The sequence below is a fragment of the Chionomys nivalis genome, chromosome 1, assembly GCF_950005125.1.
Source record: "Chionomys nivalis chromosome 1, mChiNiv1.1, whole genome shotgun sequence".
In the NCBI taxonomy this organism is placed as follows: domain Eukaryota; kingdom Metazoa; phylum Chordata; class Mammalia; order Rodentia; family Cricetidae; genus Chionomys; species Chionomys nivalis.
In genome coordinates, this window is record NC_080086.1 from 89,671,265 (window position 1) to 89,689,224 (window position 17,960).

Below are 17,960 nucleotides of genomic sequence, written 5' to 3' on the forward strand. Positions count from 1 at the left end.
CGACTTCAAAAGTCATCTTTTAATGTTGGGACTCATGAGACCCAGTGTAACTTCCTAAGCCTAACTTGAGTTTGGTGAGGCCCAGTGTAACTTCCTAAGCCTAACTTGAGTTTGGTGAGACCCAGTGTAATTTCCTGAGCCTAACTTGAGTTTGGAGAGGAGTAGCTCAGCACAGCCTGACCTAGACCTACCTCTGCCCACCATTGACATGGCAGGATATTATTGGTACTTATTCCTCATTCCACCTCACCCCATCTCAAGACTCCAGCCCACTACTTCAGTCTTATATAAGCTCCTGCCCTAATGCAATAAAGTGAGCTCCTGCTTCAACAGACTCTAGGCTCAGTGTGTGTTTCTCCCTGGTGGCCAGCAGGGGAGGTCAATGTTAAGTAAAGATAATGATAATAATAATAATAATAATAATAATAATAATAATAATAATAGTAGTAGTAGTAGTAGTAATGGAAGCTCCACCAGCTCAAGAAAGTCCAATCAGGTCAAATCAAACCGAATCAAAATGCTCATCATTTTATTAAGAATGGCGCTCTTGGGTGGCCGAGCGCATGGCAGGGAGACAGAAAAGCAGGGAGCCCATGCAGACCTGAAAACCACATGTTTGTCTTTTTTTTTTTCTTTTTTGGTTTTTTGAGACAGGGTTTCTCTGTAGCTTTGGTGCCTGTCCCGGAACTAGCTCTTACAGACCAGGCTGGCCTCGAACTCCCGAGTGCTGGGATTAAAGGCGTGCGCCACCACAACCCGGCTCATTTTGTATTTCTTTATGCCCCAGTTTCTCTATTTCATTGTAGACCTGCATAAGTGTTACCAGTAAACCACAGATTCAACATTACGGTGGCTTAAACTTTCCTTCACCGACAAAATTAGGCCATTACTTTTTAATTGAGCCTCAGACAATGAGGACATGAGCAGAAGACGTTTAGATACCATGCCAAAATATCACATAATTGACCTCTAGTTCATTTGCTGTTGAAGTCCTGGACTCCCCATGGAACCTTTCGTCCAGAACTCTGCAGTTCTCATTGCTCTCAGAACTACCATCTTCCAGGCTTCTATTAGAAAGTCCCTTTAGTCTTTGCTTATAGCATTCATCTACTTTTCTTGCTCAAAGTTCCAATGTCTTCTCCATTTCCCCCAAACCCAAAATAATTGAATTTCTCTTAGCCATAAACTACTTTCTGGTGCCAACTTCTAGCTAGCTTTCTGTTGCTGTGACCAGACCATGTCCAGAAGCCACTTTGGAGACAAAGGTTTATTTCAGGTTACAGAAGAAGCAAAAGGAATTGTTTTAGACAGAAACATATGTAATGCTTTCAAACAGTTTCATCTCTTAACTAAGAGATGTGTTTTGTGTGGTTTTATTTTATTTTATTTATTTCAAATGTTCAAATTTCCTCAGTTTTGTGTTTAAATCTGATTAGTGATACTATATGTTTAGAAGATTTAATTCAGTCTCCCTGAACTTCACATCCTTATATCAACCACTTTTTACAGAACTACATTTTCGTTTGCTCTGAATACATGATGTAGGAATAAGTTTTAAAAATGTAAGCATTTATGAGTCAGTCCTCTTTGGCATCTAAGTCACTTAACTACTGTTTTATCTCTAGTTGGAAATAATTTACTTATCAGTGTAAAATTAATGAGATGCTGGTACAAAAAAAGTTTTCCTCTTTTTCACCAGTTAGCAACACTTCTGTGCACATCTGAGGACCTGACCTTGAACTGGGTGAGCATTCCTTTATAGTATATGCATTGGTGACAGTTAAGAAATATGCAGCACTTTGATTACTCTTCTCTTTGGTTCCCGAAGTATACTGTATGAACGAAGTGGGCCGCTGATCATCACTACACTTGTTTGTCTGCTTGAGTTCACTGTAAGATTGTGGGGCCAGGACATCTCGCCACGCCCTGATGTTGTAAGATGTTCTCACATAGAGGGGCTGGCTTAGACAAATATCTAAGCAAAAATTTTACATGAACAATTGCCTTAGTAAAACCATTTAGGGAAAATACAGGATCATTATCCACTGTGTAAATGGTAAAAGTATTTATCTGACATATGACAATAATCTTAAGACATATGTTTTATGACTATTTAGGAAAATTAATCTTTCTTGTGCCTTTTATTAATCTCCCATACAATATACCCCACCTTCAGCCTTTCCTCCCTCCATTCCTCTCAGTACCTTCTCCTCACTCTATTTCTCTCCCAGATCTACCACTACTTCATTTCTCTTTGGAAAAACGCAGGCCTCCCAGGGGTATCAACTGAGCATCAACATAACAAGATGCCATCAGGCTGTGCATACACTCACATGTCAAAGCTGGATGAGGTAACTCTGCAGAAGGAAAGGGGTCTTAAGAACAGGCAAAGGAGTCAGAGACACCCTAACTCCTACTGTTAGGAAACCCACAAACATCCCAAGTTAAACAATCATAGCATGTGTGCAAAGGATCTAATGCAGGCCATGCAGGCTTTGTGATTACTGCTTCAGTCTCTGTGTGAACCTATGAGCCCTGCTTAGTTGACTTTGTGGGCCTGTGGTCTCCTCAACCCCTCTGGCTCCTATAATCCTTCTTCCTCTTCTTACCTAGGGTTCTCCAAGCTCTGCCTAAAGTTCAGTTGTGAGTTGCTTTGTCTGCTGTCATTGGCTTCTGGAGGAAGCCTCTCTGATGACAGTTGGGCTAAGCACCGATCTATTTGTATAGCAGAATATCAGTAATCATTTTATCGACTTTTTTGATTGTTTTTGTTTTTGATCAGTCGTGTTTGGTTTTGCCTTAGTTCTCTAGGTCATCAAGTTTCTGGTTCTTAGTCAGCCAGCCAGTGTCAGGTCTCCTTAGACCAGTCATTGGTTGGACACTTACACAGACTCCAAGTCACCATTGCCTCAGCACATCTTATAGGCAGGACAGTTTGTAGTTGAAGATTTTGTGGCTGGGTATGTCTCCCAGTCCCCCTACTGGAAGAAAGCTTTGCCTGGTTACAGAAGATGGCTGGTTCATGTTCTATATCTTCCATTCATTACTAGGAGTCCTCATTAGAATAATCATAATATGAAAATCTAAAGGTTATCAATTTATTGCCTGGAAGATTAATATGGTATTGAGTTTAATTTTTTTCTTACTACATTGATTCAATTTTCTTTGATTAGCATGTACTATTAGCAGCAAAAAATCTTTCTATGTGTGAAGTATGAAGTCTGTTCATCATCACAGAAACTCACTTTGATTTTCCATCTCTCTTAAGAGTGCTATTTTAACTATTTAAATTCTCTCTTTGGGTAAGATAACAGCACAAGATAATTATTGAATTAATTATTACTACAGATGCTCACATAATAATCAAGTCATTAAACTTAGATCCATTTCACATTTTAAAAAGTTGTCAAATTGTTTTACTATTACTATTCTTTATATATATACATATATGTAAAACCTGTATTATATGTATGTATGCACACATGTATTTTCATTTATATTATATTTTCTCCTCTCTATTTCAATATTATTAAAGACTACATGCTGTTTCTTTGCTTGAAAAGGTGCTGTGTACATTTGAGTAAAATAATTAGTTTTCCTTTGAAAAACTACATGATATGACAATGTTTAAATAAGTTTTCTTTGTTGTGTACATTCTTAAAGATTATCTGTGAATCATTGATACTTCTATTTATGAATCAGAAAGTTACATATCTAGAAAGTTCTATTTCTGCAGTCTAGGTTTTGAAAAATAACATAAGAATACTTAGCTTTATTCTTTCAGTCTTTCTCAAACAATGCATTGCTGCTACACACTAAGTCTCTTTGCAAATAACTTGGAGTTTCTTATTTGGATATAAACACACACACATAATAATGAGCATTTGAGTGAGAAAGCTAAAGTGAAACCTAAATATAATTGGACTTCAAAATGTTATGTTTGAAAACTAAAGCATTTATCTACTAATAAATCATCACTTTGCCCATAATTTTATTTTCTTTTTTTTTTTTTTTTTTTTTTTTTTTTATTTATTTATTTTTATTCTTTTTTAATTAAAATTTCCACCTGCTCCCCATTTCCCATTTCCCTCCCCTCCTCCCAAATATTGCCCTCCCCCCACTTCCCTCCCCCTATCCCCACTCCTCTTCTCCTCCCCCCACTCCATTCCCCCTCCCTCTCGATACTGAAGAGCAGTCCAAATTCCCTGCCCTGCGGGATGTACTCACTCATAATCGGTTTCTAGCCATAAAATAAAAGACATTAAGCATATAATGTGTGATCCTATAGAAGCTAAATAAGAAAGTGAACCCAAAGAAAATCATATAGTCATCCGCATGGAGAGGGGGAAGTAGACAAGATTCCAGGGCAAAAACTGGGAACTTGCGGGTGAGGTGGCATGGGGCAAAGGGGAAATGGGATGAGAAATAAGAGAAGGGGAGGATGGGAGGAGCTCGGAGGATTGGGATGGTTGGGATATAGGAAGGATGGATACGGGAGCAGCGAAGTATATATCCTATCTAAGGGAGCCATCTTAGGGTTGGCAAGAGACTTGACTCTTGAGGGGTTCGCAGGTGTCCAGGAATATGTCCCCAGCTGGTACCCTGGGCAACTAAGGAGAGGGAACCTGAAATGACCCTATCCTATACTGATGAATATCTTGCATTTCACCTTAGAACCTTCATAATTTTATTTTCTAAATGGTTTAGTAACTTGTTCCATTTTTGATATGTAGTAACAATCTTTCACAATACTAATGATGTATTTTATATAATGTTGCAGAAAATCTCTTAAATGTCACTTATACTCTCAAATTAACTAAACAGAAACAAAATGTTAGATATTCTGGGTTTCTGGTATAATAAGAAAACGCTCATTTTATTGACTTTTTGTTATTTCTTTCCTTGAAAGACATAATAACTAATTCAATAGTCAGAAAGACATAAATTCCCCTGAGATGCCTTTTCTCCTATTTTCTGTCCTTCTGAACACAGATATTACTGAAAAATACATCTGTCTCATTAATGTGCCTACTTTTTCTCACCTGAGATATTAAAAGTTTCATTCCATCCACTTTTATCCCTGGTTGGAAATGTTTCACTTACTATATTAAGACAAAACCACTAATAGCAGAAATAAACATCTCAGCTATGTTGGGAATGGAATGAGAGTTGACACAGGCCTGCAAATAAGGCTCAAAATTATCACAAAGAAAAGAGTTTCTTCCTAGCTCACCCCAAACAGCAATCTACATAAAAAATCTCTACTCGGTACTAGAGAGATGGTTCAGTGATTAGGAGCTCAAGCTGCTCTTGAAGAGACCCCAGTACAGTTCTCAGCACTCACAATAGAAGGCTCAAACAGCTTGTATTGCCAGCTCCAGAAGATGCATGCCTCTAGGCTCCTTCCTCATGGTACTCATTGTACACACCCTACACAAACACATACACAAACATTAAAATATGTGCACTCATTTTGAGATTGCACTAAGTTGAATCTTTTCTAAGAACGTTTTCCTTTTTGGTTTTTTGAGACAGGGTTTCTCTGTAGCTCTGGAGTCTGTCCTGGAACTAGCTCTTGTAGCCCAGGCTGGCCCTGACCTAAAAAAAAAAAAAAAAAAAAAAAAAAAAAAAAAAAAAAAAAAAAAAAAAAAAGATCTCTCTGCCTCTGCCTCTCCAGTGCTGGGATTACAGATGTTTGCCACCATGGCCCAGCTAGAACCCTCTTTCTTATTAGTTGCTGACATCACACAAGACAAATAAAATTAAGAGTGAGGTTCTAGCGCTTCCTTATCACTGGCTAGTAGCAGCACACAGGTCAGCCTCTCACCTTGTGCATCCATTCTCAGAAGTAAACACTGTTTACCAGAGGTGAATGCATTTCTTGGGTTCATCAAAATTATTTTTTTTCAAATTCTGAAGTCAATGAATTTCTTATATTAAATATTAAATGCATTTTGCTTTTGGTTTTATGGTCTTTAATACTGAAATTTTGTATGTTTTCATATTCATAGGACTACAAAAATGACTGGGATATTCAGAAAGATATCCAACTGAATTATTCATATATGCCATGCCATTTTCCTGTGGTCACAATTTACATTTGTTCTTCACTGTTGTTCATTATATTCTGCTGCCTGTAGAATGATAGAAATTATATCAATTGCATAAAGGGTCAAATTAAGGATTTTCTTCTAGTAACTACATCCCCTCTTCCTGGATTCCTTTTTATTTTTTAATTCGGAGTAACGTTATGGTTCTGGCTCAAGTTTATGACTCTTTGAAAACAAAATGTGATGCCATCCTAAAGACGTGTACTGGACGTTTCTCATTCACCTCCCACACAAAATTATAAGATTCATACATGCAGATACATCTTTGCAGCACGTGTCTCATGTAATACAGAGGATGGGAAGCAACAGACACATACTAAGACGCTGAAGCTCAACAATAAACATACTGTTCCTGTCCTGACTTAGGCACATTAAATCAATGTTTTCCATCCTTCCAATCACCTCATTATGAGCATCTTCATTCTAACCATGGCATTTCACTCTTTCTTTGTAATAGTGATGATTACTGCATGACAGATCTCAAAATTCACTTGTTTCCCAGGGAAATCAAAGGAAGCCCAGGTTAAGTATATATTTGAATAGAACTCTAATCTACAACATAATTACCTGATTAAGCCCAACTAAGTCAACATCATTAGCATGGTAAAATATTAGATTTCGTTCATGGAAGAACAGCTGACACAACTGAGCATTTGGTAACACATGTGTACATTGCCCATATATCCTACAAGCTACTCTTTAGACCAATAACGAGCTTTAAATTTTAAAGTTATCTTCAGAGAAAGGCTTTGAGACCTCTAAGGGTGTGAACAAAAAGAAGAAAGCGACAGTATCTTCTAGTTCCTTTTCTTTTCCTAGAAGGCTTTAGCTCCATTGTAAAGGCAGACACAAGAGCCCAGGGGTGGATTTTCAGTAGCTTTAGCAGTTAAAACAGCTGCTTAATCTGCTCACAGGACTCGGAGGTATGGACAGAATAAAACAGATCCATAATAATCATTCAAAATGGAGAAAGCAATTCTACAATTTTAATATGCCTTGTATGTGTATCTCTGTGTAGGAGTGTGTGTCATTGTGGAAGGAGAAAGTCTCCCAACACCAGAGACCACTGACAGATACTCCAAAGGTTCCAATGCCTTAATGGGAACCTATGTTCCTGATTTTCCATGGTCATAGTCACCTATGAAGGCTATTTCTAACACAGCTGGGCCCTACCTTAGTCCTTTCCATCCCTGATCTGGGAGACATCAGAGAGTGGTTTAATGTGATAGAGGACTGTGATCTCTATGTGGGAGTCTTAGTCTCAACAATTCATGCATGTTTAAATATTTTGCATAACAAAATTTCAGAGGAGAGGCATCATCACAGTTCAGTTTTCCCTTTTAAAAAGGGAAAATAGAACCTAAATTGGTCAAGTTCATAGAGTCAGAGAACCAGCTCCTGGGTTCCACCAAAACAGGGATGTCAAAAAGTTACCCTAAAGACACATTTATGTCCTTTCGTCTGACTTCAGGCGATTGAACCATAGACCCCAAGAAATTGAAATTGAAAAGGAATTTGCTGGGGCAAGGAAAAGGCTGAAGCACTGTGCCTAATATAGGGACAGCTTACCTCCCAGGAAGAAATTTCAGAGGCCAGAGAGACAATCCAGATCACCTTGCAGAAGAGAATGGAGCATGGACAATGATGATTGCTGGAACCACACTTTGACCAGGACTGCTAACTTATAAAACCTCCCACCGTCTATTTAAACCTAAACCTCATGCCAGGTCCCCAAACATGAACTGGAGGGCACTAGACGTCTCTGTTCCTCTTCTCAACGTGAACACATTAACTAAACTGTACCCCATGCATGTTGCACTATAGTTATATGTCTCTTTAGCTGGTCTGTTGAGGACAGGTATCCTAACTTTCTTCACTGGGGATATCAGTGCCCAGGAACTGACCTGCCACTATTTTAGAAACACCACTTTCTTCCTCTACTTTCAAGTAAACAGAGTATTTGCTACCATTGTGAGTGAAATTGATTTTTAAAACGCCAAGAGGTCATGAAAGTGCTTAAGAAACGAATTTCGCTTTCATTGCTTCGACTCGGCATACGTGGCTATACTACACAGCTGGTAACATTAGCTGCTTGCCTCTTGTTTCTAAATGACTTTTAGGTTTCAATTTTATTATTTATTATTCAGAATTCAAAAGATGAATGAGTGCAAAGATCAGAGAAAGTACTTTTCCTACAACCTTTTGCCCCCTTAATACAACAAAAGCTTGGTTTTGCTGCTAGTGCCCAACACAAGTTCAGAACACAAGAAAGGAAAGCAAAGCAAGGGCATTTGGCTGGGGGAGGAGCTTGGCTCTCCAACCTTGTCAGCTACACGAACAGCCCTATTCTGCTCAGCTCAGAAAGAAATGGAGATGTATTAAGGAACACAAAATTTGTCTCGAAGCCTGTGCATCTGCGTGTGTACTGGGCCTGGGGGAAGGGTTTGTCAGCTGAAGTTCCAGGCGGACAGAAGTCGGAAAGGTAAGAGGTGTGTAAAATCCGCCTTTTAATGGGGCGGAGGAAGATACTGCCTCTGCTGGCCCCAGAGGGTGAATCCCACAGGCGTTATCTCCCAAGCCGGTGCGCGATTCTCTACAGTAAGCCGCATTTCAAGAGCAAAAACAACTCTAGGCAGCTGGTTTTCGACGGTTGGGGGGATATTTGTTCTTTGCTCCACAGATGGGAAAAAATCAGCGCCTGGCAGCTGCTGATTGGTGGAAAGGAAAATGGTGATAGTGGAGTGGGAAAGAGGATTTGCTGAGACTCCCCTTGCCTTATTGACCTGTAACTCTTCCTTAGTCGGCTCCTCTTCACACTCACAACCCTTTTAGGTCCCTGCAGGCTTAAAGCAAATGGAAATCTCAGACTGTATGAACAAAAGCAACCCAAAGGGTGTGTACTCCCTCCCCAGGGCCTGGCTAGGCACACAGGCAATCTCAGGCTATCCAGCCCTCGGTGCCAGCGTCCCAGCACGTCCCCGGAGGAGGGGTCGCCGAGAGGAACCTGGAACAGGCAGAGGCAGGGAAGGAGTGGGGGATGGGCAAGAGAGACAGCAACCCAAGTTCAGCCTTTATAGAGCCAGGGTCCCTGAACTCGAGGTGAAACTCAGGCCATCCTCTCTTCCCTCCTCCTGGGGATCGTGCTCCTGGTACCCGCAGCTTTCTCGCATCTCCATCCCATCCCTCCCCAGGAAAGGGGCGAAAGCACGAGGCAGGCGAGGGGCGGGGAGAGGCGCTGACAAATCAGCTGCGGGGGCGACGTGGAGGAGCCGGGAGCCAGAGCGCTTAGCAGCAGAGGCAAGAGACCAGCAGGTGCTGCCCCTGTCCTTACTCCTCCGCCCAGCGCCTTCCTTCCCACTGCCATTGAAATAATATCAGGGGGAAAGAGAAGGAATTGAAATTCTGCCGAAGCCAAGGGCGCCGGTAAGTACCTGTAGAGCACAGCCGCTCTGCGGACCCCGGAAAGCCCTGGCTAAGAGGAGTCTGGGTGCCTGCAGGAGATCAACTGAGGCTACCTTGGCGGTGGGGACAAAGCTAGCGAATAGAAAGTACATTACTTGGCTTTCCTCCCTCTGGAGACGTGCCCTTCTATCCTCTCAAAGCTCGAGGGAAACGCCAGGTTGCCTGTGGCACCTGCTTTTTCGAGCGGAAACGCTAGGGTGTTTCTTGTTGGGTGCTGGGTCCTGAAAGCTGGGTGCTGGGCGTTGGAAGAAACGTGATCATTCAACTTTCTTCCCCCACCCCGAGCGCGTTCCAGCTTTTATTCGTAGAGTAAGGAGGCTGCCTTTGGCCAGTGATTAATAGAAGTGCCTAGGACATTTGGCAACAGGTGATAAGGGGTTAATGAGCACGGGGTGCAGGGTCTTCCAGCATATTACAGTTGAGGAAAGTGCCCCTAGGTTGAGTGATGCTGAAGTGAGACTGCTCAAGTGTTTGCACGCAAGGCGCCTGCAGATAGCAGATAGCAGACTGGCGAGCTAGTGGTGGGAGGAAGGTCTTGCTAGATTAGAAAACCTGGGCTGCTGCAAGTTGGCCTGCAGTTCCCTTCATCCTGAAGTGAGCAGTTCCCATTCCTCTCATCTCCAAAGACTAACCACTTACTAACCCCACCCCACCCTGGGCCCTTTCTACTCTTGCTCCCCGCTTCCCCGACTTCAGCTCCCCTCCCCCATTTGTTTTCTAGATAGGCTTTATATTTAGAATGTCGCCTTTGGATCATGGGATCTTGATGGGGCAGAGGGCATCCATCTTCCCATGTAACCCAACTTCTCAACTGCTGTAACACCTGCCAGGTGATCCCATCTAGATCTATCCCATCCATGAGTGGTTTGACTTTTCCTCAATTGAGTGAAAAAGCAGAGAGACAAGCAACAGCATGCCCAGTCCTACAAATAAATAAAAAAAACCCAAAAAATGTAAAACGAGTGTACACTTACATAAAATTGGGGGGGTGTCCCTATTAATTTTTCAGCGGTTTCTTTCTCGGTTTTTATTCTTTCCACTCTAGCTGCTTTAATCTTGTTTTCTTTTACCCAAATTCTCTAACTCAAAATGTATTGTGTATTTTCTAGTGTGGAAGAAAATACATCTTTAGCCATGGATGTGTTCATGAAAGGACTTTCCAAGGCCAAGGAAGGAGTTGTGGCTGCTGCTGAAAAAACCAAGCAGGGTGTGGCAGAAGCAGCAGGAAAGACAAAAGAGGGAGTCCTCTACGTAGGTAGGTAGTGACACTCTGACTGATGAGTTGCAATGGCTGATAACTCAGTGCTGGTGTGCGATATTGGATTCGTGTACATGCCTGCTCCTCAGGACAGTGACAGGTTTGTGGAGGTAAGAGAGTGTGAGCCTGAGTGGTAGGGCTCAGAAACAAATGGGAACAATGTTTTCTTTCCTCAGAAAACTTAATTTTGTTACTTAGGGTTTTTATTTCAGTTTTCGATGTTTCTGTGTGTGATTACATTAGAATATTTAAAACTGACAACCTGTGAAAAATATCTAAGAATATGCTTATTAATCAAACCCATTTATGGCACCAAGCATGGTGGCACATGCCTGAAGTTTTAACACTGGGGAAGTAGAGGCCCAAGGATCAGGTATTGAGGGTCATCTTCAGCTACAGAGTGAAGTCAGGGTCAGTCTGGTTTATGTGAAATCCCATAGCAAAATGAGCCCCACACACTCATGGGAACTTGGCTCCTTTCATCATCACTATAGATAATACTTGCTAATTTTAATGAATTGTAATTTTAAAGGTAAGACTTTAATATGATTGTATTTAATATCTGTAAAAATATACCTACTTTGTACCTCCAAATAGAAAAAAAAAGTTGTTTCCAGTGGATTTCCTTTAGAGACTACTTGGTCAGTGTGGACACAGAAACCCAAGGAACCTTAGAAGTGTTTGTGTGGTCATATGCCAGATGATGCATGCACGGAACAATAAATGATTGATATTTGGTGCCATTTGTGCCTAAGTGTATTCCTCAAAGTAGAGGTCAACACTCTCTTTTCTGTGTCTTTCCATGTGTTCAATTGGGTGCAGTCTTACAAAGCACTGTCAATACTTTGGTGGAAGGAAATGACACACATGTACACACATTCATCTGCAACAGGGACGCAGGCGTGCACGGGAAGCACAGATGCATGACTCACCTGCCCCTCTTTGCTTCTCTGGTCTTTTCCTCCTTCTTTGGGGGTATCACTCTTGGTAAAAGATCCTGGGTAGACATTCAAATGGAGATGGAACAGGCCAGGTGGCAGATATGGCAGAGATGCTACACCAGGAAGTGTGGAGAGACAGAAGTTGTGCTAAGTCTCCAAGAGTTCAGTGGGAAAATTACCCTTGGAAACATTTGTATGAATACTTCTAATCAAGTTCCCAGCAAACTCCTTCATTCATTCTTGATAGTTTTATGTTGACTTAACTCTTTTCTACCTCAAAGCATCATTTCAGATAGTTGTGAAATGAGCAATATATGAGAAAAGTATAAGTGAGTTCAGTGCTTCTTTTGTGAACAGTGAAGTATTATGTTTTAGGTAGAATCCAGAATATAAAAATCACTCATTTGTAGATTTTCGGGGGCTTAAGTCTTTCACATTCTGCAATTACAGGCTCATGACTAATTTTTTTTACTTCAGTTATTTAATAAATATATCTTTTAAAGTTTCTTCATTTTTCTTTCCTTTTTTCTTTTTTTTTGAAACAGAGTTTTTCTTTGTAGCTCTGGCTGTCATGAAACTCACTATATAGACTAGGCTGGCCTTGAACTCACAGAGATCCACCTACCTCTGTCTTCCAAGTACTGAGATTAAAGGCTCTAGGCTAGACCACAAATTTCAAGCAAATCTAGAAGTTATTGAATATTGATTTATTACTATTTATAGATAATAAACAGATTTTATCAAGTAGAACACTTTTATTGTTAATTGTAAGTTTGGGCAAATAAATTGCGTTTTTCAAAGATTAGTTTTGTTGTTCACTGCAAGGCAATTATATTAAAAAGTATAGTTTTTTCAATTTGTTCAATCTTATTAAAATTACCTATTTCTGTTATTATATTTTGTTTTTATATTTAACACATGTATAATTAATAATTTTCTGGTTATGTTCTGGAGTCCAATTGAAAGCTAACGAAAGCTAAACACAAGCTGAATTTAGGATAAAAAGTGAGGTACAAAGATAAGGATCATATTTCAGATTTTTGTCAACTTTTGTTACTGTTCAAACTTATTTTGGCAAATCTGTTTCAGATAGTGCCAGCTCTTCTGTTTAAGTGTGAAAACCACCACAGGCAGTAAGCAGTGTGGCACTGTTTCAGTTTGTTATTAAAACAATAAGCCGGAGTGAACTCAGGGCTACAGAGATGTGAAAGGAAATTGGGTTATGGACTTACTGTCATACCAACATAAATTTAATCCAACCTACATTGCTTCTACCTTTAGGATCTTGAGGAGGTTATTTAATGTCTTTGAACTTCCTTCCTTTTCCCACAAACATATAGTTTATAAAAATGCAATTACCTTGCAGAGCTTTTGTGGAAATGTGGAACTGAGTACACTTTCATATTTAGGAACCTTGGCTTTTATTAGATAAGCTTTTCAACTCAACAATTACTTTGCCAACATGGTTTCTTCTTCAATATATAAAACTATTATCAACAATTTGCCTGAAGGATTAGAAACAGCCGGACTATAACTATGGCTCAGTGAGTGGTTCAGTGCTTGTCTGTGTGCAAGCAGCACTGGGTTTGATCCCTGTATTAGAAAAACAGAGGATTTTAAAAAAAGATTAGAAGCAATCAAAGAAAAATTTTAAATTTCACTTTTGGCTGAAAAGCTTGTCAGGAGCACCATCTCATTCCCTTACATCAAATGCTTTGGACACCTGTTTTTTTTTTTTTTTAAGTAATTGAAGAATTGCCACAGTAATCAATTTGCTGTTACTCTTTGTATTATTTGCATAAAATTTCAATAATCATACTTTAGTTACATAAACATAATATCAGTGGCATGATATATAATTGGAAATTGAGATTAAAGTCAAAATTTTTTCTTCATATAATGCTAGTTTTATAGTAGTAAGTTGAAGAAAATCACCTTCAAATTCTGTGTCACTGTTTGCTGAGCCACATATCCCACTCTCACGTGAGACTTATTATTTGTGTTTAGAGAGTAAGCATATGCAACAATGTTTTAGAGGGGTTCTCACAGCCCTCACCAGTCTGCAACCTTGTGATTTCCCAAAAAGCAAGACATGGTTGGGGGCAGGGCACCTCAGCTCAGAGAAGCCATGTTGTCCCTCAGCTTCTATATCTTGTTTCTTATTTGCCACTGGAACCTGCTTTTTAGCTAGATATTATCACTTAGATTTCACTTGTTAATTGAAGGGAAATTATCATTTATAACTTAACTGATAATTATGAAAACGAAGATGAGGTATTATTTTGAAATACAGCAACTTCATCAAGACCGTCATTTGTCTTCCATTAAAAAGGCATTCCACGGTTTATCAAATGTCTAATTCTCCCTGCTGCTGAGGCAGAGGAGTTAAGCCAGGGACCAGCAGTGAGCATTTCTTTCCATTAGTCATGGTCTGAATGGTTGTAGGGAGTGAAGAAAAGGGATTCAGAAGAAAGGCATTCTCTCACACAAGCTCTTCTACTACTTGTTGTGCAATATATTCAAATTCCAGTTGTGACTTTAATAGCACTTGTCCCCAACAACACAATTTAAATATCTGTTACTGCAGTGCATAAATTAAGAACAATTATGCAAGGTATGAACTTTGCTGCTAGCTCTTCACCCTCAAAATCGTCACACAAATAACCCATTATAATTGATGACTCAGTTAAATGGCTTCTTTTGGAATTTGTTGGTGAGTTGCCACTCTCCATCTGTCACACAATTCTCACAAACAGCAACACCTGTGGGTGTGTTGTCTCCTGTCTCCTGGCGATGAGTCCATGTGGTATTTTACAGAATTGCATTCCAGAAAGAGAAGGCTGACCAGCTGAGGTGAGGGCACATCAAAACAGTAAGATGAAAAATGCTGCGAGTGATTGCTTGATGGAAGAAACAGAGTGATAAAATGTAGGACTGAATTTTAAATAATTTAGGAATTAGCAATTACCTCATAGACTGGTGAGTGTTTGCCAGTTTGACACAGAGTACAGCGCAGATGTGGTCTTTCCTGTCTTCCTAGATAGTAAACATGCATGCAGCTAAAGAGCTGGAGATGAATGTATGAGCTTACACTGAGGAAGTGAAGTATCGGAAGTCATTGCTTCAGAGAAAGTAATGCCATCTCAACCCCATGCTAAAGGAACTATCAGGGACAGCTCGTGACATGAAGAGTTGTGGAGGTTTAAATGAGAATGCTATCTAGAGGTTCGTGAACTTGTTCCCCGCGACCAGAACTAGGGAAAGATTATGAGGTGTGACTTGTTGAAGAAGGTATGTCGTAGCGGTAGGCTATTACGCTTCAAAAGCCACCCATCATTCCCAGTGTGTTCTTGGTCTGCTGATTTTGGATCAAGATGCAAGCTCTCAGTTGTTGCTGCTGCCCTGCTTTCCCTCTACCACTGTGGACTCTAATCTTCACAATTCTATAGGACATGAATAAGATACCTACCCTAGAAGGAATATGCAATGAAAAGAAGACAAACACTGTTAGAACTACTTCATATGTTATTTTTTTTGCAAAAAAATAAAAATGTTAATCTACAAAATGTAAGATAAATATTAACTTTAATATTTTATCATTTCCCAACATACTTATAAATGAGTCAGAATGCTTAACAGTTTGAAGAATAGCCCCGAGCCTTCCCCTGCCTAAGCAGTTTACCCATCCATTATTAGGTCCTGTAGTGTGCACTGCTCTAGAGTACCTTGCACAATGAGCAGTGCTGTGAGTATACACAGAGAACACATGTGTGAAACACTGGAACGTGCCCTTTCATTCCAGCTAGTATGGCCATCACTCTGCTTCTTCTAGTGTGGTGATCTGCCTCGTGCCTTCAGCTTCAGCTCTTCCTTCTTCAGCGCTGTGTGTGTAAGAACGAGAACTCTCACCATGTCTGCATCCTGCATTAAACACAGTGCACGGGGGACTTCTGTGAACTATTTCCTGTGATACTTTTACTAAGATAATGATGCAGATTTTTTTTTTTTAATGAAGTGAATGTTGAAACATGGACTCTGTACTGGGTGGTCTTTATTTTCAAAATGAAAGTTCCTACATATGTTTTTTTTTTAAGTAGGGAGTTGAATGAACTCCTTTTAAAAATATAATTTTAAAAATATATGCAAATTTCACTTAAGACTGTGCTTATATATATATTCAAAAACATTTTCCAAATGCTTTAGCATACTTTTGTACATGTCCTTAGATCTCATTTATCATATATTAGACAGTAGATAATGAACATCTGAAGTTTAAACAATTTAGGAGCTAGAAATCACTAGCCTCTAGTTTTTCTACTTATTTCCTGTACACTTAACAAGGTTTTTTTTTCAAAATAGCGAATTTTTAAAATGTAGATTGTTAAATTTCTTTCCATACACAAAACTAAATCTTTTTCAGTTTATATGTTTTCATTTCCTTTTATCCTTCACATTCTTCTGTGTGTGGATAGGATTATGGTAGTTAATGTTCCTCTCTTCCTTTTTATTCCTTTCTTCATTTTCTTGTTAATATTGGGGATCAAATCCAGGGCCTTGTACATCTGAAAACATTGTTGTACCAAGAACTATGTCTTCAGTCCTATAACTTCCACTTAAAATTTGTATTTTAAGTGTGTATGTGTGTGTGTGCGTGCGTGCGTGTGTGTGCGTGTGCGTGTGTGTGTGTGTATTTAAAACTGCGGACATTAATTGCACAAAGTGAGTGGTTTCATTATGATCTTCTCATACATGCATTTATTATACCAGGGCTAGATACACCCTTCTCTTGCTCAATTTTTATTTGTAGAAATGATTCTTTTCAAATTCTGTTGTGATTACTGCTGTTTTATTTTCATTGGGTATACTCATTGTTCATGGTACTGTTGCATAAGGACGTTTTAATGTAAGTATGTAACACATGATCGTTCACAATGCTTGTATTCACTTTGATCATGCTTCCCCATTAGTCTATGATTCTTTCTCTCCACATCTTTAGTAGTACCCTCTTACTTTTGTGTCCTTTAAAAGAAAAAATTCTATATTGCACACATGAGAGAAAAAAAATGATGCCATATTTATCTTTGTGAGCTGGCTCATTGCACTTACCATGATGACCTATCCATTTTTATACACATATCATTTTATTATTCATTATGACTGAGTAAATTAAGAAATTCAGTATAGGGAGAATTCTGAAAAAAATTGTAAATGGAATTTCTAGCCATGCCACTTCTGTGTAAACACCAGAGTCAGCATGCAAAAATGATATACTGCATACCCATGCTTATTTGACCACTCAACCGCAGCCCATTATGGAATCAGTCCAGTTACTCTCCAATGGATGAATGGGAGGAGAAACTGGAATACATCAAAAACAGAGCTTTTTAAGTCAGCCTCAAATCTACAAAAGCCATATAAGTCTAAAGGTGTGAATTATATTGAAAAATTCAACCTTAGAGAGGTCATGATTAAAGTGCATTACAGATATACTTTTAATAATATATGCAATAATTATTTGTTTACTAATGGCTAAGATGTAAGTGAGCTTTTTATCTTCCGTAGTTTGATTGTGACATAACATGCTCTTACTTAATATTAGACAAATCACTTAATTATGATTTTTCCTTATGCATAAAATGGACACTGAATAGTGAGTTTAGAGTTTAGATGAGGTGAAGCCGGACCAGAGGTTGGGCAGACAGTGGCACCTTTTTTCCTTCTGCTTGTCTGTTGAAGTTTGGCCAGTCTATTCTGCTGTGCTTTTACAGCATCTGCAGGTCTTCACACAGAGTCTTTCTAAGCCCCGTGATATCTCACCTTTCCCTTTTATAAACTGATATCAAGCATCAAGCAAAGGTTATATAAAAAGTCATTGTGTTTTGTGAAAATCTTTTTTCTTTTTTTGAAAATTAAGTTTTATTTATCTGATACATAAAGGCACAAAATGTTTATCTATCAGTGAGATCCCTTGTGATGTTTCTTACATGTTTACATTGTGAGATCAGATTACACATCTCTGTCATCTCAAATATGTCAGATCTTGCTGGGTATGGTGACATACACCTTTAATCCCTGCACTAGGGAGGCAGAGGCAGGCATAAATCTCTGAGTTCAAGGCCAGCCTGTTCTACAGAGCAAATTCCAGGACAGCTGGTGTGTGCAGAGAAATCCATGAAAAAAAAAAAAAGA

The 17,960-nt window shown here is 39.3% G+C and overlaps 1 protein-coding gene across 2 annotated transcripts in view; it reads left to right on the forward strand.

The window, feature by feature from the left end:
* The first annotated feature begins 8,454 nt into the window (after positions 1–8,454).
* Snca (synuclein alpha) overlaps positions 8,455–17,960 on the forward strand; it is a 98,609-nt gene continuing 89,103 nt past the window's right edge. Inside the window, exons 1-2 of one of the 2 annotated variants that reach the window (XM_057776648.1) lie at positions 8,455–8,592; positions 10,682–10,827. In XM_057776648.1, the coding sequence (XP_057632631.1) occupies positions 10,707–10,827 (121 nt within the window). In that variant the 5' untranslated portion in view covers positions 8,455–8,592; positions 10,682–10,706. Of the gene's footprint in view, positions 8,593–9,340; positions 9,534–10,681; positions 10,828–17,960 lie in introns of those variants that run through there. The other variant, XM_057776645.1, reaches the window with a different exon arrangement.